Below are 20,076 nucleotides of genomic sequence, written 5' to 3' on the forward strand. Positions count from 1 at the left end.
AGGACAGGAGTGTGTAAAAACTTGTAAAAGAACTGTCGAAAGGCCTTAACACCAGCCATATTTGTTGTGACATGCTGGCCACAGTTCTGTCTGTACTATGTACGACAGTAGAAATAGTGTAAAATCATCAGGATGGAAAAGGAAAACAAAGAAAACCCCTGCATCTTGGATACCTGGTAGATAAGGCTTTAATCTTGTGGCGATTCTCCGCATCCCACCAGCCCCCTCTGACCAGCTGTATCCCTGCTGTGCCGATCCCGGCATCTCTTGGACCAGTTACCTCTCTTTCTGGTTCCTCCCAAGGGGAAACCCAGGGAGCCAACTCCTGGGAAGGGAGGTGCTTCTTGAGCTTTCTTGAGCTGCTCAGCCATTTTTTCTTGTCAGCCTTCCTGTAGGTGGCCTGGAATCAGGGGGACAGATGGACAGAGGATGTCTGGGTCCTAGACGGCACAAGCGAACCATGGCTGTTCTTGGTTTTGGGGAGGTCTTTCATTTTTTTCTGGGCTGGAGGCTCGTTCTCTCCCTATGGATGTCCTGTTCGCACACATATCTACACCTGCCTTAGAGTAAGAAAAGTCACTGCCTGAAGGAGGCTAAAAGTTTGGAGTCTGACAATGGTGTCCCGTGGAGCTTCTCCCCCAAGCAGGCCACCCAGCCTTCTTCCAGCCCTCCTGCAGTCCTCTGATGGCAGGACTGAATACTCATTTTCATCTGCCAGAAACGGAAGAATGCTGCTGTGAGTGGAAGAAGATATTTGCTGGATTTCCAAACACCCCCCCCTTGATACTTTGCAACCCCCACCCTCCCACCCGGGAAGCCAGGGTAGCCCAATGCGCAGAAATAACATCTCCCCGGGGTGCCAACGTCCAAATCAGAGTCATTTTCATCTGGGTGCAGCTAGCTTCGGTCTTCTCATCAGACAAGTGGGGCTGCTGTCATCTTGGTGGAGGGGGGCGAGAAGACAGTACTTGGCTTAGGGCTTTTGTGCATTCCCTCCCCCCACCGCCGGGCTCCGTCCCTCCAAGTCCCAGGCTAAGTAAGGTAGGTGGCTTAGAGACCGGGGCAAGGGGTTTGCTTTCACCAAGTATTGACAAAGCCTCCCAAAGCCTGGCCGGCCTGGCAAGCATTTCCGCCGTCGGGGAAAGCGTATCTATGGCCCCCGGGAGGGGGGTGCAGGCGGCCGGATAAGCTCTCCCTCCGCACTCTGGCCCAGCCGCCCAGGCTGCGCGTTCTGAGCGCGTGCGTCTAAGTGTGCACATACTCGCGGGGTGTGTGTGTGTGCGCGGGTGTGTGCGGGTGTGCAGCTGGCCAGGGCCAAGACTGAGCAGGTCGGGCAGTGGCCTTCCTCTCACCCCCCCCCCCCCCGCAGCCCCTTGACGGCTCCCGGCGCCTCGAAGGTTCCACCTTTGAAACTACGCTGCTCGCCGCGGCCGCCGAGCGGTGGTCGGGAGGCGGGGGCGGGCGGGGAGGAGTCTGGCCCTGGATGTGTGCTTTTCGATTGATGGATGACTGCTGGGTGAGAGCGAGCGTGCGGGTGTGAGTGTGTGGTTGCGCGTGTGTGCGCGGGGTGCGTGCGCGCGCGGGGCCTGCCCATTTTCCTCCTCGCCGCAGTCAGTTGGGAGCTGGAGGGAGGGAGAGCGGGAGACGCCGCCGGCGAGGAGCCGAGGAGGAGCCAGCGCCCTCCGCCAAGGCGCCCTCGCTCGGTCCGCGCACGGGCGCCGTCGCTCGGGGGAGCAGGGCGCCTCCCAGCCCCTAAGGGCGGCGCTGCCCGGGCTGCGCCTGGAGGCCCCCGGGCGGGGATGGTCAGCGGCTGCCGCGGGCCGGCGCACGAGCGGACGCGGCGAGGGCACCATGGCGCTGGCGCCCCGGAGGGGGCCCCCGGCGCGGCGCGTCCGGCCCGAGCTCTGGCTGCTGCTGTGGGCGGCCGCGTGGCGCCTGGGTGCCACGGCGTGCCCCGCGCTCTGCACCTGCACGGGCGCCACGGTGGACTGCCACGGCGCGGGGCTGCAGGCCATCCCGAAGAACATCCCGCGGAGCACCGAGCGCCTGTGAGTACGGCCCCAGCCCGCGGCAGCCGCGCCGTGGCGCCCACCGACGCCGGGGGGCTGGGGCGGGCAGGCCCGGCCGGTGCCCGCGGGGTCCTTCCCCAGCGAGCCGGCGCTTCGCTCTCTCCCTTCCCCGGGGTTCAAAGGGCCCCGGCGGGGCTGTCCGCCGCACCCTCACACCTGCACCCCGTGCGCGGCCCGGGCAGGCCCTCCCCCCGCGCCAGCACCTTCCTCCCCCGGGGTGCCCGGGGATTGGTGCCAGGGAGCCTTCCTGGCCCTGGGGGGCAGCTCCTTACGCTGCCGGGCGCCGCATCTCCTTTCGGGCACGTGGGGCTTGGGCTGTGTTCCGAGCTTCCAGCGCGGCCCGGGCGCTGAGGGCTAGAGGCAGGGGATGGGCAGCAGGATGGGATGGAGTTGAAGTTTCCAGTCCTCCCCGTCCTCGCCATTGTTTGCCCCAGAGCCTTAAGAATTCTTCTCTTGCAGGTGTCAGGCACTGGCCCCCCACCTCACACCCAGCCAGCCCCAACCCAGACAGACAATGGGACCTGAGGGGTTTGGGTTTGGGGTCTGGGGTTTGTGACATCGACACCCGGAAAGGGGGTAGGTGTGAGTTGGTCTGGGAGCCCTGTGAATCACGCCGGGAGGTCAGGAGCCTGCAGTGGAGACACTGACCATGAAAAGTCATTAAAAAAAAAACCCATTTCTCTTCCCCTGTCTCTTACTTCTAAATTCTTGAGGAAACTCAGCCCTTTCTAGACCCAGAGAGCTTTGTAGGGTGTGTGTGCGTGTGTGTTTATGGACCTATATAATTTGCTTTCCGAGATTCTCCTGCAGAATGTGTGATGTGTGAATTCCTAGTATCTGTAGTGTCACCTCAGTAATGGGAGGTTGTAAGAGTCCCTGTACGTGGGCCATGCGTGTGGATTTTTGGTCACATGCAGAGCCTTTGTGCTGCCTGCAGAGGTGACTGCCTCAAGAGATTTTTGAACCGGACTTTGGAGAAGGCTGCTGGCTCCTTTGAAACCTGCATACTCCTGCCCACACTCCTGGGCGATGGCAGTGGCTCTCAGGAAAGGCATACATATTTCGATAACTTGAGTACATTTTCATAGCTTCTAGCTGGCCAGAGCAGAAATTTGACCCTGGGGAGTGCTGTCTCCTGGATCAAACTCTCTACCAAGGTCAGCAATTAGTGAGCACACATTTGCCCCAGACTCTTCTTGGCTGAGTCTGAAAAATGCCCGTGGAGGTTTCAGAGAATTTGCAATCTAGATGCAATCTAGATGGGAATTGGTGTGTGTGTGTGTGTGTGTGTGTGTGTGTGTGTGTGTCTGAGAGGGAGAGAGAGAGAGAAAGAGAGAGAGAGGGAGAGAGAGTGTGAGGCCAGTGTGTGTTGTGGGGCTGGGGAGAGATGCTGTGTGGAGAGAGGTTGGACCAAATCAAGTTTCCTGTGCATTATCCTGTGTGGCCACGGGGCAGCCGTTGCATTATGCTCTGTGGCTGTGGAGAGGGACTGAGGGGCAGAAATCTACCCAGAGGAGCCTTGAGGTTGCAGGGTCACCCTCCACACCTGTTCACTTTGGACCTGTTCTCTGTTGCTTTGCCTCATCCACAGCGCATTTCTCCTGCAGTTGTTACCCTGGTAGCAGCCTAGGTCTGACACACAGTAGCACCTTGTCTTTGCTTCTGGATCTGAATCTTGAAATTATCTCATTCCTTGCTCTTTCTCTCCATCCTTAGTTTTGAGGACAGTATCTGTTTTGATGTTCAGGAACTCTTGAGCTCTCTTATAATCAAAGTGGAATGGAAGTGAAGTTTCCTAGTGCAAAAGAAAGAGTCGGGGCAGCCCTGGTGGTGCAGCGGTTTAGCGCCGCCTGTGGCCCGGGGTGTGATCCTGGAGACCCTGGATCGAGTCCCACGTCAGGCTCTCTCTGTATGATGCCTGCTTCTCCTCTGCCTCTCTCTCTCTGTCTCTATGAATAAATAAATAAAATCTTAAAAAAAAAAACAAAAGCAAAAGAAAGAGTCGGGGCTCCAACTGCTAGGTTGCTGTGTGACCTTGGGCAAGTGACTTAACTTCTCTGAGCTTAGTTACTTTCTATCCAGAAAATGGGGCTGCTGATACTAAAGTCTCTGGTTCAGTCCTCTGGTGAGGACTGAAGATAATATGTGGAAAGTGCCTGGTTCATGATGATGCTCACTGAGAGGCATTATTATGATAGGATCAGGAGAAGAGTCTCATTATTTAATTCAGCAAATGTTCACAGAACCAGGAACTGCCCTCAGCTCTGAGGCTCCAGCAGGGAGTGAACATGTCCCTGCCTTCAAGGGGTGCCTTCAAGAGGCCTGGGCAGGGGACACCTAACTGAAAGCTTTTGGGAGAGGGTCAGGCTGGCAGTGTGATGGGGAGCATTGGGGTGAGAAGCACTTTTCTTGAGGGGAAGGTGCTTCTCAGAGGATGGGCCATTTTATCAGCACTTGGTGGGACCCAATAGTGGTTGGCGGGAGCCTGCTAAACAGAGAAGGTAGGCAGCCCAAGCCGAGGGGATGCATGAGCAAAAGGCCTGCAGGTGTGCCTATGCCAGCCTGATGGGTGAACAGACTAGCTTTGGCCCTGGGCTGCAGCATGCTGTGTCTAGTTGGAAAGTGATGGGGCTTGAGGCTGGGAAGGTTGGGAAGAGTCAGGAAGCCTTCTCTGGATTTTCCCTTTGGGGACTTCAGAGATGGAATCCATGGTGCATTATTGTAGAAGAGCCAGGGGTGTCTGGTCTTTGCTATGTGCAAAACTTCTTGGGTGGGGAAAGGATATAGAAAGCAGAGGGAGCCTGCCTTTGCAGCAGGCAGGCCTTGAAATAGCCATTTGAGGAAGAAAGGAACACCCAAAGAGAGGGTGAGAGCCCAGGCAGACTTAAAATAACTGTAGCAAATGCTCTTTCTAATCGATATGGGTGTCTTGCAGTCCTGGGGGCCGAAACAGCAGGTCTGAGGCTGTGAAATTTGGAGAGACTGCAGCTGTGCATTCGCCTTTTGTCTTCTGGGAAGTGTCTATGACAGCCTGCGAGGCCCCACAACTTTATGGTCCTGTATCCCATAACTCTGGGTCCAGGCCTATCACCCCAAGTGGGAAGAAATTGGTGTGCTGCGGAGACTTCTGGGAAGAGACTGTGCAGGCCCCAGAGCTGTTGAGGAAATTGGCTCAGCCAGAGGGGCTGTGGGGCTGGTGGGCTGGAAGACGAAGGGATGCTGAATAATTCACTGTGATGGAACAATTAAAATACAGAGTGAGGGTTAGGGGTGTGGTGGAGGAGGCCTGATCGCTTCATCTCTTTGTAGAATTCAGGCTCAGAGGGACCTAGCCATGGCGACTATTAATTGTCTTTTCTTCCACTCAAGGACTTTGACTTTCAGTTGAAAAAAAAATTTTTTTTTTTAATTAAAAAAGCCTTTCAGACTAGAGCATCCAAGAGTGTGTGGTAAGAGAGTGTAGTATGGGCGGGGGGAGACACCCCATCTCCCTTCCACCCCAGGCACTTGTATTCTAGGCTTCCTACAGATTCCCCTTGTAGGTACAGGGTGCAGAGAGGAGAGAGGCCTGAGGATGGTCAGGCCAGGACGGGCCCTGGGGAAGATCTACTGGCTTCCATTTGCACCCCCAGCCCAGTATTGTCTGCTATTTGTCAATTTCTGGGGCCCACTCTCTTGCATCCTGGCCAATTCGTCCACTGCCCTAGCTCCCTGCCTGCTGCAGAGGCATGGAGGGTCCTTGCCTTTTCCTGGCTCGGTCCCCTAAAACTGGAAGCCCCATTAGATGGGGCTTGGTGGTCATGTCCAAGGAAGACTTCCCCGGACTGATTGTTTGGGAGCCTGTTTGGAATGCCAAATAATGATTGGGTGGTGGTCATGGAGAGGGATCAGGGGGCTGGACGGAAGCCATGTCTACACTGTGGTGTCCTGTGGTGGAGACCTGTGCTGTGCAGGGGTGGCTGCATCTAGGTGGGGCTTGTGTCTCCAGTAGCAGGTGCTCTGGGCTCATTGCTGGGTTCTGCATGACTGGTGGCGGGCCCCTGGTGCTGTTACTCCATCTGCTATGAGACTCTGTTTCCCCATCTATAAAAGGGAATGATGACTGTGTTGTGGGTTGATGATGAGGGTAAAGTGAGCAAAGGCATTGTAGAGGGCCTGGTGGCGTGCTTGGCACAGGGCTGGTATGTGAAAATGCTTTGTGATTTATTTATTTATTTTAAAAATTTTGTTTATTTATTCATAAGAGACACACACACAGAGAGACAGGCAGAGACAGAGGCAGAGGGAGAAGCAGGCTCCATGCAGGGAGCCTGATGTGGGACTCGATCCTGGGACTCCAGGATCACACCCTGGGCTGAAGGCAAGCGCTAAACCGCTGAGCCACCCAGGGATCCCTATGCTTTGTGGTTTAACTAGATGATGTTATTATTATTTTTATTACTTGAGAAGCTCAAGCAAAGGTTTGAGGATTTGGTGGGGTAGGAGAGAGTTTGGGAGGTAAGTATGTGAATTGGCCGTGCTGCAAGCTGCTGTCCTGGAGTCTGGCTGCGCAGAGTGCTCCTTCCTTGTCCCTGGGCATCTTTGTCTCTGGCTCCTGCAGTTTGGAAAAAGGAGCAGGGTGGTAGCATGCAGGGATTCTCTGCAGGGTAGATGGTGTGATGGCATGACTCTGGAGCCAGACTGTGTGGGTCGTTAGGCCCACTCTGCCACTCAGCAGCTGGGGGGACCTTGGACAAGTTATGGAGCTTAATTAATTCATTCAACAGATAGCTGTCTATCGAATGTCTGCATGGCACCAAGTGAATAGTGCCGCACAGAAACCCAAACCGCCTCTCTCTGAATTTTAGTCCAGCAAGGGAGGAAATGATGAATGGCACAATGTGAGAATAAACACATATTTGCAAACTGGGGTAAGTGCTCTGGAGGAAAGTGTGACTTCTCAGCACTCAGGTTTCCTTGCCTTTAACGTGGAGACAATGACAGGACCTGCTTGCCAGGCTCATTGTGAGGATTAACCACAGCAGTGCTGGAAGCAGCGCTTTGCGATGGGCCTGGCACACAGCAAGTGCCCCGTAAATGGTAGTATTATTATTGTTTTTAAGGTGACAGGATTGCAGGGACAGGAAAGGAACTGGGGTGCCACTCAGGGCTGGATCCCAGCATGGCCCTGCTCCCTCTTCCCTCACTCTGCAGCCACTGGTGCTCCAGATCCCCTGCGAACCCCGCCCCTGCCTCCGAGGTGTGGTCTTTGAGGCAAGGGGCTGGTGCTTGGTGGCCCTGGCTGCCAGAGGCTGCCAGCAGGGGTGGCCGAGCCCTTTGGGGCTGGGTGAAGGGCGGCGGGGACAGGCAGCTCCTGCATTATTGGAAGCAGACGGGAGCTTGGCGGACTTGCTGCCTCCAGTTCTGTGCCGGCATTAGCAGCTCGGCAGGGCTCTTGCTTAATGGGATTTTCTCCCCAAATGCTGTAATTATCGCCATACAAATACTTATTACCCAGAGCAGATGACGGCCGGGCCTTGGGCAGTAGCCAGGGAGCTGGGCTGTGCTTGGGGGTGGAGAACTGGCTCCTCTTTTTGATGGAGTTTACGACCCCCCTCCTCTTCTTTCTGGAACCCAGCCTGTGGCGGACAAACAGCTGTTGGGCACCTGCCGTGTGCATAGTGTTGAGAGAGGTCCAGAGTGTGGACCCGCTCCCCAGGGAGCTTGCAGGCTGGTGGGCGAGAAAGGTCTGTCTGCAGAAGAACAAATGTGTAAAGATGTCTGTAGGGACGCAGAGCACAGTGGCACCAGCACAGGCTTTGGTGTGAGAATGGCCTACTTTGAATCCTGGCTCCAGCGACTACCACCTGAGAGATCCCAGCTGGCTCACTAGTGACTCAGTGTCTTCATTGGTAAAGTGGAGCCAATGATAGCACTTAGCTTGCAGGGCTGTGAGTTCGAACAAAATTACTCTATGCAGGGGCATGTGGGTGGCTCAGTGGTTGAGTATCTGCCTTTGGCTCAGGTTGTGATCCCGGGGTCCTGGGATCGAGTCTTGCATCAGGCTCCCTGCAGGGAGACTGCTTTTCCCTCTGCCTATGTCTCTGCTGCTGTGTCTCTTGTGAATAAATAAATAAATCTTAAAAACAAACAAACCTCCGTGTAGAGTGGTTAGAATAATGTTGGCATGTAGAAAGTACTCTATCAGTGTTAGAGATGAGGAGATGGGCGTGAGGGTGGGAAGGAAGGGCTGAACCCCTGCGCTGATAGGGCTTGAGGCTGGGCAAGACCCAGGGACAGACAGAGCTAAAGCGAGGGTGGGGGAATCTGGGACATCAGAAGGTGTGTGCCATACATTTGAGGAGGAGAGTAAGGAGCGGATCCAGCCCGTGGGGTGCACATTAGTATTGGTGAGTTCTGAGAGAGGAGATTAAAGTAATGGGTGAGCAATCAGGTCATGGGGCTGGGAAATAGGGAGCCATCAGAAGGAGTATGTGTGTATATACAATTTTTATAAAAATGCTTTCTTAAAATTCAGGGATTTTAAAAAATCTCCAGAGTTGTGCAAACATCACCACAATCCAGTTTTATTTTTTTAAAGATTTTATTTATTTATTCATGAAAGACAGAGAGAGAGAGAGGGAGGCAGAGACACAGGCAGAGGGCAGAGGGAGAAGCAGGCTCTATGCAGGGATCTGATGTGGTTCTCGATCCCGGGACTCCAGGATCACACCCTGGGCCGAAGGCAGGTGCTAAACCTCTGAGCCACCCAGGGATCCCCTCACAATCCAGTTTTAGAATTTTTTTTATTACTCCAAAGAATCCTTTGTGCTTGTTGTAACTTTTTATTTTGTTAAAATTTCAAATTTGTAGAAAAGTTGCAACAAAAGTATTAGGAACTCCTATATATCTGTTGTCCAGATTCAATTGTTTATATTTTTCCCCATTTGCTTTATCATGTATTATGCACATGCACAATTTTTTCAGAACTATTTAAGATTAGGTTGGGGGGCACCTGGCTCACTTGGTCAGTAGAGCATGTGACTCTTGATCTCGAGCTTGTGAGTTCAAGCCCCATATTGGGTGTTGGGCATAGAGTTTACTTAAAAAAAAGCATGAAAACAAAAGATTAGGAGTGCCTGGGTGGCTCAGTTGGTTAAGTATCCGACTTTTGGTTTCAGCTCAGGTCATGATCTCATGGATCGTGGATGGAACCCTGCATCAGGCTCTGTGCTCAGTGGGGAGTCTGCTGAGATGGTCTCCCTCTGCTATCAACATCCCAAAATTTAACACTGATACAGTACCGTTATCTACTTCATTGTTGATGTTTGCATTACATCAGTTGTCTCAACAGTGTCTTCTGGGGTGATCAAAAGGTGTGTGTGGGATCACATGTGACATTTACTTGTCACAGCTCTTTAGTCTCCTTTAATTTGGACTAATTACTTGGCCTTTCTTTGGTTTTCTTGACCTTTATGCTTTTGAAGAATACAGGCCATTTATTTCATAGAAGGTCCCTCAGTTTGGCTTTGTCTGCTTTGTCCTATCATTACACTGAGGTTATGTCCTTTTGGCAGGCGTGCTAAGTTAGTGATGTCCTGCCCTTCTCAACGGGTCATGTCACAAGATACATGATGTCAATTCGTCCAACACTGGTGATTTTCATTTTGATAACTTGGTATGTAGGTGTCTGCCAGGCTTCTCTGCCAAAAAGTGACTATTTCCCCTTTTATTGTTAATAAGTCATTTGTGGGGAGGTACTTTGAGGTGATGTAAATATCCTGTTTTTCATCAAACTCTCACTAGCGTTAACACCCATTGCTGAGACATTTCTAATTTTCTCATTTCTTCTCTGTTTATTAGTTGGCATTCTACTGTAAGAAGGAACTTTTCCTTCTCCTCCATCTGTTTTTCTGTTTATAACATTATGGACTCATGAATTATTATTTTATTCTTTGAGTTATTTTTATTTTGATGTTTGGCTGGTGGAAGCCCCTTCAAGCTGCTTCTGTGTCCTTTTGAAAAGATCCTTTGAGAACTTACCCCCAGGGGTTTTGAATGGAGGGGGACAAGTGCAAAATAGTGTTTTAAGACATTCTGTTGTCTGGCTTTGGTGTGGAGAATAAATGGAGCAGGAGACCAGCTGGCAGTGGGGAGACCAGTTGGTTATGGTGACGGTGACTATGATTTCTGGCTTGTCTATGACAGTGGTTTAGCTGCCATTGCTGTATTTTTATTCTTTAAAAAAAATTGAAGACTTGTATTTAAAAATAATTTTAGACTTGCAGAGAAGTTCCAAAAATAGTGCAAAGAGAGTTGCCATGTACCCTTCACCCAGCTTCCCCTAGTGTTCACATCTTTCTTATCTAGAGCACAATGATTAAAACTAAGGAATTAATATTAGTACAAAACTATTAACTAAGCTACAGACTTTATGTGCATTTTACCAGCTTCTCCACTAAATGTCCTCTCTGTTCCAGGATCCAGTCCAGGATTCCACGTGGTGTTTAGTTGTCATTTCCCCTTATTCTCCTTTTAGTCTGTGAGAATTTCTTAATCTTTTCTTGCTTTTCATGACATGACCACTTTTGACAAGTACTGGTAAATTATTTTGTAGAATGCCCTTCAGTTTGACTTTGTTTGGTGTTTCTTCCGGACTGGATTGAGATTATGGATTTTGGACGGGAAGGACGTAAGGATGGTGTGCCCTTCTCAGGGCATCCTATTGGGATGACACTGATACATCTCATTGCTGGTGGTGTTAACTTTAGTCTCTTGGTGAAGATGGGGTGCTGCCAGTTTTCTTCCCTGAGTTCGCATCTGCAGTTACTAAATATCTGGGAGAGATATGTTGAGACTGCCATGGCCTTTTTTGTCCTCATATTCTCACCCTCTAATTTTAGCACCCATTAATGGATCTTGCCTGCAACCGTTATTATCCAATTTTGATTTTCTATTTCCCTCATTCCTTCTACATTTATTAATTGGAATTCTTCTGTAGGGGAGAGCACTTTATTGCTTTTTAAGAAGCTGGTTTGTTTGATGGGTACCTGGGGTTTTGATTTTCCTGAGGGCAGAGGCGGTGTCTCATGTACCTTTGTATTCCTATTGCCTGGTACGTGGTAGGTGCTCAAAAAATGTGTGTTCAATGAGTTTTTTTTTAAACACTTGCTAAGACATTTTATATTTCTGATCTTTGCTTTAGAAAATAAAGTTATTGTGGGTTGAATCATGGTCCCCAGAGATGTCTGTGTTCCAATCCCTGGAACCCATGGATATGTTGCCTCACATGGCACAAGGGGCTTTGCAGATGCAGTCAAGGATCTTGAGATGAGAGATGACCTTGCATGATTAAGGTAGGCCCGTCATCCCAGGGGCCCTATAAGAGAGAGGCAGGAGGATTAACCCTGGAGAAATGGAAGCAAGAGGTGGGAGTGGTGACCGGAGGGACCATAAGCCAAAAGTGGCCTCTAGAGCTGTAGAATAATACATTCGTGTTGGTTTAAACCCCAAAGCGTGTAGTAATTTGTTACAGCAACAGTAGGCTATGGCCACAGCCCTCATGGAGTTAAGCCACAGAGGCCGAGCTGCAGGAGGAAGCAGATCTGGACCAAGGTAGAAATGCAGAGAGAGAAAATAGGAGGGTCGTGGGGCCTCAAGGCTCCAGCCTGGGAGAATGATCTTGTGAATGGAGTAAATGTTGGGAAGGTGGCTGATCCTGGAGGGGAAGCCACAAAGCTGGCATCTACGTCTTTTGTTTGAATTGCCAATAATCAGCTACATGAAAAAGATGTAGGGGTTGGTTACTCTGTAGAGTATGTGGACTAGAGAGACAGTTTGGCAGGGCCTCCTGGGGAGGAGTTGGAACAGGAACTTCAATGGGAATAAGAATTTACTGGGGGGGGGCACCCAACTGGCTCATTTGGGAGAGCATGCAACTCTTGATCTCCAGGTTGTGAATTTGGGCCCCATGTTGGGTGTAGAAATTACTTACAAAGATAAAATCTTAAAAAAATAAAAGAAATTCCTGGGAAGCTGGTATGAAATGCAGATTCTGAGACCCATCCCAGAGATGTTGATTCAGCAGGTTTTGGGCGAAGGCAGTTCAGGTGATTCAGAGGCAGGAGGTGCCCAGAACACAATCTGAGAAACACTGCTTATTTCTGGGGGTTTCCTGGTGAGGAAAGTACATCCTTGGTTGATGCATGAAATTACCTTTAGTTTTTGCCCACATTAAAGTGGTAGGAGGTGAAATGGCTGAAGGTGGGCAAAAGGTACTGACTTCCAGTTATAAAGTCAGTAAAGTCCTGCGAGGTAATGTATAGCATGGAGACTGCAGTTAATAATACTGTATTGTATATTTAAAAGTTGTTAAGGGCAGCCCAGGTGGCTTAGCGGTTTAGCACCGCCTTCAGCCCAGGGCGTGATCCTGGAGACCTGGGATCAAGTCCCATGTCAGGCTCCCTGCATGGGGCCTGCTTCTCCCTCTGCCTGTGTCTCTGCCTCTCTCTGTGTATGTGTGTCTCTCATGAAAAAATAAATAAAATCTTAAAAAAAAAAAAGTTAAGAGAGTAGATCTTAAAAGTCCTCATCGCAAGAAAAAAAATATTGTAACTATGTGAAGTGACAGATGTTAAGTAGACTTACTGCGCTGATCATTTTGCAATATATACAGATATCTGATCAAAATGTTATATGCCTGAAACTAATATAATGTTGTATGTCAGTTGTATACCTCAATTAAGGAAAAAAAAAAAAAGAGGGCAGGCAACAAGAAGAAGGCGGAGAGGCTGGAGGAGCTCCTGGCCGTTTGTGGGTCTGGACCTGGCTCGGTAGTTGCTGCCCAGGCCAGAGGAGTTTGGAGGTGGGGAGGCTTAGCCTGGGAGAGCAGCCAGGCTGTCTGAGGACGAGGGCTGAGGACGGCTTCTGGACCTGTGGTGGGGGTCACCAGCCAAGCTGGGCAGCCGGTTTCCTGGGAGAAGTGGGAGGCGAAGGCAGATGGTTGGGGAGCGAGTGGGTGGTGAGGAAATCTGTGGGAGGACAGAACACCAGGAGCTCTGAGGGGGAGCGGGCTTCAGAGCCAGTAGCTGGCAGTGTAGGGGCAGGTGGGCCAGAGCGTGCAGGGGAGGGGGGCGATTTGAAAAGGAGGAGCCAGACAATTGGGGGTGGAGGATATGGGTCAGAGGAGGAGCGTGGCAGTGAGGGATTGTGGTGGTGTCAGCAATCACCGCAGAGAGCCCCACACCCGGGCCAGGCCCAGAGTGATGCTTTACCCTCCACTGCCCTTTCCCTGCTCACAACAGTCCCGGGAGGAAGGTATATCAGCACTCTGCTGCTGAGGAGAGGTTGGGGAGGCACATCATCTGCTCAGGGGCACAGGCTGGTGAGTGGGGTGCCTAGGGTCCCCGAGCCTTGAGGCTCTGAGACGTGTACATGTTTAGTTTTTAAATCTGACTACTGCACCACGTATCTGCATAAGGCCTGGCTTCTTTCATTCATTCATTTATCAAACATTCATTCAGCACCTATAAAACCCCTATAGGGCTTAGCACAGGAGCATAAAGGCAAATTGGCCATGACTGAGCCCAACCTATACATGTTTACAGGGTGGACCCAAGTACAGGCTGGCATAGGGAGGGGTGTCCAGCTTCAGGGTGGGGCTGGTGAGCAGAGTCGGGGGCAGTGGTGTTACAGGTGGAGGTCAGTGTCAGGGAGTTAGGGGCCTGGGGTAGGCGGAGAGTAGAGAGAGGGCTGGCAGGCAATGGACACAGAGGCTGGTGGCTGACAGTGGGGTACTGGCTGCAGGCTGTGCTTTAGGGGTGGGCCCCAGACCTGGAAAGGGGATTGGCAAAAGGGCAGGCCTTGGTAATAAAGAGACTGGGGTGCAGTTTGAACCTCAGAATAGTACACACCACAGAACTGGGGTTAACACCTGGTCCCTGACCACCTCATACCAATCAGGATGGCTGCTATCAAAAAACAGGAAATAACAATTGGTGGTGAGGATGTGGGGACATTGGAACCCCAGTGTACTATTTCGGGGAATGTAAAATATGCAGCCCCTCTGGAAAATATTCTGATGATCTCCCCCAAACTAAATAGAATTACCATATGATCCAGCAAGTCCACTTCTGGATATACACCCAAAAGATTTAAAACAGGGTCTCAGGGATATTTGTACACCCATGTTCATCGCAGCATTATTCATAAAAGCCCTCAGAGGGTGGAAGCAGCCCACGTGTCCATCTACAGATGAATGGATAAACATAATATGATATAGACACACAGATAGTGGAATATTCTTCAGCCCTAAAAAAGGAAGGAGATCCCATCATATGCTGCAAAGAGGACATTAATGCTGAGTGAAATAAGCCAGTCATAGAAAGACAAGTACTGTGTGATTCCACTTATATGAAGTATCTAAAATAGTCAAATTCACAGGGCACCTGGGTGACCCTGTCGGTTAAGTGTCTGCCTTTTGCTCAGGTAATGATCTCAGGACCCTGCTCAATGGGGAGCCTGCTTCTCCTTCTCCCTCTCCCTCTGCCCTTCTACCCTGGTTGTGTTCTCTCTCTCTCACGCTCTCTGTATCTCTCTCTCAAATAAATAAAATCTTTTAAAAAAATAGTCAAATTTGTAGAGACAGAGAAGCAGAATGGTGGTTGCCAGGGTCAAAGGGAGGGAGAAATGAAGAGTTATTGTTTAATGGGAACAGAGTTTTGGTTTTTCAGGAAGAAAAATCTCTGGAAATCTGTTGCACGACAATGTGAATATGCTTAACACTACTGAACTGCACACCTAAACTAGTTAAAGTGGTAAATTTTGTTATCTATATTTTATTGGAATTAAAAGGAAAAAAAAAAAAGAAGGATCTGGGCCCTGGAGTGAGACATGCTTGGGCTTGACTCCTCAACCTCCTTACCAGCTAGCTGATCTTGAACGAGTTACTTAAATGCTTTATGCCTCAGTCTCTTCATAACAGGAGTCAGAACTGATAATAAACCTTTGAGCCAGGTGCTATCCTGAGGCTTAGATTAGCTTGGTTGTGATAGTACACATATTGCTGGTATTCAAGCCAAGGTGACAAGACAGGTCCTCAGGAGCCCAGGGCAGAGTGGGACTGTAGCCCCTGGTACTCATCCCTGGGGCTTCTTGACCAGTGGTATGCTGGAGGCCAGTCCCAGGGCTGGGGTTGATTCCAGGCCTGTGGGCTCTGCTGGGTGTGGGGGGTGTGAGGGGCTTGGGGGGCTTCTGACCCTGACCTGCCGGTGCCTGAGGATTGTGGGCAAGGCTCAGCCAGCTGATGGGAGTGTGTGCTGCACTTCGGCTGAGATATGCCAGCAGCAGCTGGGCTCGTGGGCAGGGTCGCTCCTTCAGCCTATTTTCTCTCTGTTCAGTGAACACTTACTGTGTTGAGGGTGCTGGGCTTACACAGGGAGCAAACCAGATGTGGCATCTGCCCCTGTGAACCTGGCAGGAGAGACTGGCCTTCACAAAGGACTGCGTGTTGCACACAGCTCCAGATTCCAATCCCAGCTCTGGCAGAGGAGCCGAGTGAACACACCCGGGAGGCTGGTCTAGAACAAGTGTCTCAGGGCAGCCCAGGTGGCTCAGCGGTGTAGCGCCACCTTCATCCTGGGGCGTGATCCTGGAGACCTGGGATTGAGTCCCACTTCAGGCTCCCTGCATGGAGCCTGCTTCTCCCTCTGCCTGTGTCTCTGCCTCTCTCTCTCTCTCTATCTAAAAAAAAAAAAGAACAGGTGTTTCAACTGAAGCCCTGAAGGGCATTAGGGATCAGTCAGGTGTTTGTGTTGGTGGGCAGGACTGTTCTGGGCAGTTCTGGGCTGAGAGAGCAACGTGGGCAAAGGCTCCGGCTGAGACAGGAGTGCTGGTGTGTTGAAGGAAGCAGAGGAGCAGAGCAGCTCAAGTCCTGAAGGCTGGTATTTTCCTCTGAGAGCTGCTGAGGAAAAAGCAGTCTTTTAACCTGTGGGCTCTGTGGGAAGTCATTGGTAACACAGCAGCATCCTCTGTGTGTGGAGCTTTTCTTGGTGGATATCCATTTGGGGAGAGCATTTCTTTTTTTAACTTTTGTTTTTTTATTTAAAAATTTATTATTTAAAAAAATATTTTTAGGTAATCTCTACACCCAGTATGGGGCTCGAACTCACAATCCTGAGATCAAGACCTGCATGCTCTACCAACTAAGCCAGCCAGGTGCCCCCCCAATTTATTTATTTTTAAGTCAAATAATTGACATACAGTGGTAGATTAGTTTCAGGTGTACAACATAATGATTTGATAAGGGAGAACATTTCTTTTCCTTTTTCTTTTCTTTTCTTTTTTAAATAGTTCCCAGCGTGGAACTCAACACGGGGCTTGAACTCACAACTCTGAGATCAAGACCTGAGCTGAGATCAAGAGTTGGACACTTAACCAACTGGGGCCACCCAGGTGCTCCAAGGAAGAACATTTCTTAATTAGTGTAGTTTTTTTTCTTTGTGTTGGGGGGCAGGGAAATGTAAAACCCCCACAGCACATCCTGTTTGGAATATGTCCATTTTAATGCAAATCTGTTCATGCATTCAAGAACTACTTCCTGCAGCATCTGTGAGGTGCCACTTAACAGTGTTAGGCCCTAAGGATACAATACTGAGAAAAAACCAACAGGGCGCACCTGGGTGGTTCAGTCAGTTATGGTCTGCTTCCAGCTCAGGTCATGATCGCAGGGTCCTGGATCCTCGAGCCACATTGGACTCCCTGCTCCGTGGGGAGTCTGCTTCTCCCTCTCCCTCTGCTGGCCACTCTCCCTGCTTGTGCTCTCTCTCTCTGTCAAATAAATAACTAGAATCTTAAAAAAAAAAAAGAAAAAGAAAGAAAGAAAAAGAAAAGAAAAGAAAAGAAAAGAAAAGAAAAAAGAAACCACAATCCATGTCCTCAAGTAGCTTATAAATTCATGTAGGGGCTGAGATAGCAGTCAAGGAAGCTCCCAAATCCAAATCTGTTTGGTGCTGCAGAGGAGGGGCTGGGGGGTGTTCTGCAGGCCTGTTATAGGGAGTTTGATCAGCTGGAAGGAAAAAGTTGGAATCAGGCAAAGAGGAAGGACTATTCTGGGCAGAGGGAATGGCAGTTCAAAGGCCCTGCCCAGGAGGGAGCAAATCAGAACTGGAGGGGGGGGGCAGGGGGGCGGGCAGCGTGTGGAGCAGGCCACGTGGGCCTTGTAGTTCTTGGTAAGGAGATTTTTTGTATCAATTCCAAGAGCAATGGGGATTCATTGAAGGGCTTAAGTGGGAGTGACACGATCAGATCTGCATCTTGAAAGGATGCCTCTGGCTGTGGCTAGGAGAACAGATTGGAGGGGAGCCAGAGGGGATGTGGGGCACCCAGTTAGTTGGCTCTGTGGGGGCTCCAGGCACTCCAGGCGCAATGGCATGGGTGTGCAGCTGGGCGGCCTGCAGGTTGGGGTGTTCAGCCTGTCATTCAGGGGGCCCTGGCTGGGTAGGACCCCCTCCGTTCTCCCTTCTGACTGCAGGCTCTCACTGCCCCGGATTTGGCCAGGTTAAGATTTCAAAGGACAGAGCCGAGGTGTACAGTTCCCCAGCCCAGACACCTGTCTCAGCCACAGCCAGAGCTGCATGTTTATTTTTTGGAGATCCAGCAGGGAGGGGTTCGGAGCATCCCTGGGCCTCAGCCTCCCCATGGCCACGCAGGCTTGGGGCACTGTGGGAAGGTTCTGGTCCCTTAGGGAACTGGTGCTGGAAGTGGCGGAGCTCTAAGGGCAAGAAATGCTCGCAAGGCATGTGGGACCCCCAGGACACGCCAGGAGGGACCCAGGCTGTTTATTCCTGCAGCGTTCAGAAATCCGAAGGGGTTCTTTCCGTTTATCACCAAACACCCAGGTGCTGGGGATCAGAGTTTTGTTTCCTGAGAGGATTTAAGAAATCCTTGTGTGTTTTTGTTTTTATCTTGGTAACTTCGCCTCAGAGGATTTTCTCCAAAACCTTTTACCACTGAGGCTTTTCTTTCAGGGTAAGACCACACAGGAGCTGATGGATATCAGGGCCATTTGCCACTGGAGTGTATTTCCTTCTGGGGGAGAAGGATGGATGCACACCCCTCACTTTTGGAAGAGAGAGAACTGTCTTAGGCCATCTTCCCTGGGCTTTAGCGTCCTGGCGCCTGCAGGGCACGGGCAGCTGCTGGCTACCCCCGGCTCAGGGGGCTGCCTGTCCTGCACCGGCCTGAGCGGAGCCTGGGGCACCGTCCTCCTGGTGGAGCCATAGCCCTTGAGGGAAACCTCCGCAACAGTAGTAGCAGTGAATTAATCACAGCACATAATACTGATGCAAAGAGCCCTTGTGTGTGCCAGGAATTGCTCTCCGTGTTTTAGAAATATTGTCATTGAGGCGCCTGGGTGGCTCAGTTGGTTAAGTGGACGACTCTTGGTTTTGGCTCAGGTTGTGATCTTGGGGTCCTGAGATCAAGCCCTGTGTTGGGCTCCAGGCTCAGTGTGGATTCTGCTTGAGATTCTCCCTTTCCCTCTGTCTGCCCCTTTCTAAAATAAATAAATAAATAAATCTTAAAAGAAAGAAATATTACGTTATTTACATCTCACCATACTTCTAAGAAGTAGTTACTGTAAGCAACACGCCCAAGGTTACACAGCTAGGGCAGGAATTTGAAGCTGGACAGTTTAGGCACAAAGGCTAAGCTCTTAGCCATTAGGAACACACATGGCTCAGCCGGCTGAGGACCCCCTGATGTTGCCGGTTAGGCAGAGCACATGGTCTTTGTACAGAGCCCCAGTGTTTCCTACCCAAAGCCTCCAAGTTGTTTCTCATGAGCATTTGGGGTGAGGGGTGGGCTTGACAGAGTTGGCAGGAGGCATCATGATTGGGGGAAAGAACATGGAATCACATCGGCCTGGGTTCGATCCCAGCCCTACCCCTAGTTAGCTAAGTTGCCCTGGGCAATCGCTTCACCAGGTCTGTGCCTCAGTTTTCTCCTTAGCAAAGTGGAGAGAACCTGACTCACCTCACTGTGAAGGTGAGGATGGAGTGAGATGAAGGGTGTGTGGAATTAGGCTCAGAACCTGCACATAGTGGGTGTCCAGTGGTGAGGAGAGGTGGATGTAGACTCTGGTGGCAAGAACCTCAGGGAGCCTGGGTAGCTCTTGGTCAGGGTTCTTCCTGGAAACCAGGCCTGGAACTGCGCTGGAGGCCCACCCCATTTGACTGCTCTGGCTGCAAAGGTCTTAAGGTCATAGCAGCTTCTCCCAGCTTCTTTTTTCCCCAGGCAGCTCGCTGGGGAGGGAGTCTCCATGGCAACACTCAAGGACCACCTGTTGGAGGAATCAGGCCCTGGAGAAGAGTGACCTCCTTGCCTCATTCCCGCAGCCTCTCCTGAGGTTTTGAGGGGAAGTGGTCGGCCCACGTTGGAAACTCGGTCCAGATGGGCTGCTCTGCAGACCGAGTGAGGGTGGGCTGCCCAGGGGAGGTCATTTCCTGGGCCCAAGTGGTGACAATGCCTTTTTAGCAGCAGCCCTCAGCCCTGGTGCCTGATGGGAGTTGCCTCTGCCTCCTAGGCTGCCTCCAGAGTGCTCTTCCCTGAGAGGAGGCACTTGGCTCCTGGGTTAGAGAGCAAGGCTGATGGGCTGGGCTGGGCAGGGGCCTGTGGGCTTAGGTGTCCGTGGACATTCTTGTCTGGAAGCAGCAGGGCCTCCTGAGAGAGAGGCTGTATTTGCCTCATTGTTTGCCTGTCTGTCCTACGTCTTTTCTTGCATAGGGGTGGAGTGGGGTGTAGGAAGTGAGGAGGTGAGGAGGGGTGGGGAAGAGGGTGGGCTAAGGGAGGGGTCCAGAGTCTGAGCAGTGGGGCTGGCACAAAAGGGTGAGAAGAGAGGCATGTGACTGTGACATGACACCAGAAGTCCCTGTGAGCCCTCCACCCCACCCAGACCCACCTCAGGGAATTCCATCCTCAGGGATTCCTTCCTGACTTCCATGTTGGGCCTTGCCTTGTTCAGACAAGTCTT

General features: G+C 51.1%; 1 protein-coding gene across 2 annotated transcripts in view; it reads left to right on the forward strand.

The window, feature by feature from the left end:
* Window positions 1-1,557: 1,557 nt before the first annotated feature.
* The window catches only part of SLIT1 (slit guidance ligand 1), a 171,361-nt gene continuing 152,842 nt past the window's right edge, over window positions 1,558-20,076 (forward strand). Inside the window, exon 1 of one of the 2 annotated variants that reach the window (XM_077878162.1) lies at window positions 1,558-2,048. In XM_077878162.1, the coding sequence (XP_077734288.1) occupies window positions 1,852-2,048 (197 nt within the window). In that variant the 5' untranslated portion in view covers window positions 1,558-1,851. The remainder of the gene's footprint in view (window positions 2,049-20,076) is intronic. The other variant, XM_077878161.1, reaches the window with a different exon arrangement.

This window comes from Canis aureus, chromosome 29, assembly GCF_053574225.1.
Source record: "Canis aureus isolate CA01 chromosome 29, VMU_Caureus_v.1.0, whole genome shotgun sequence".
NCBI lineage: Eukaryota > Metazoa > Chordata > Mammalia > Carnivora > Canidae > Canis > Canis aureus.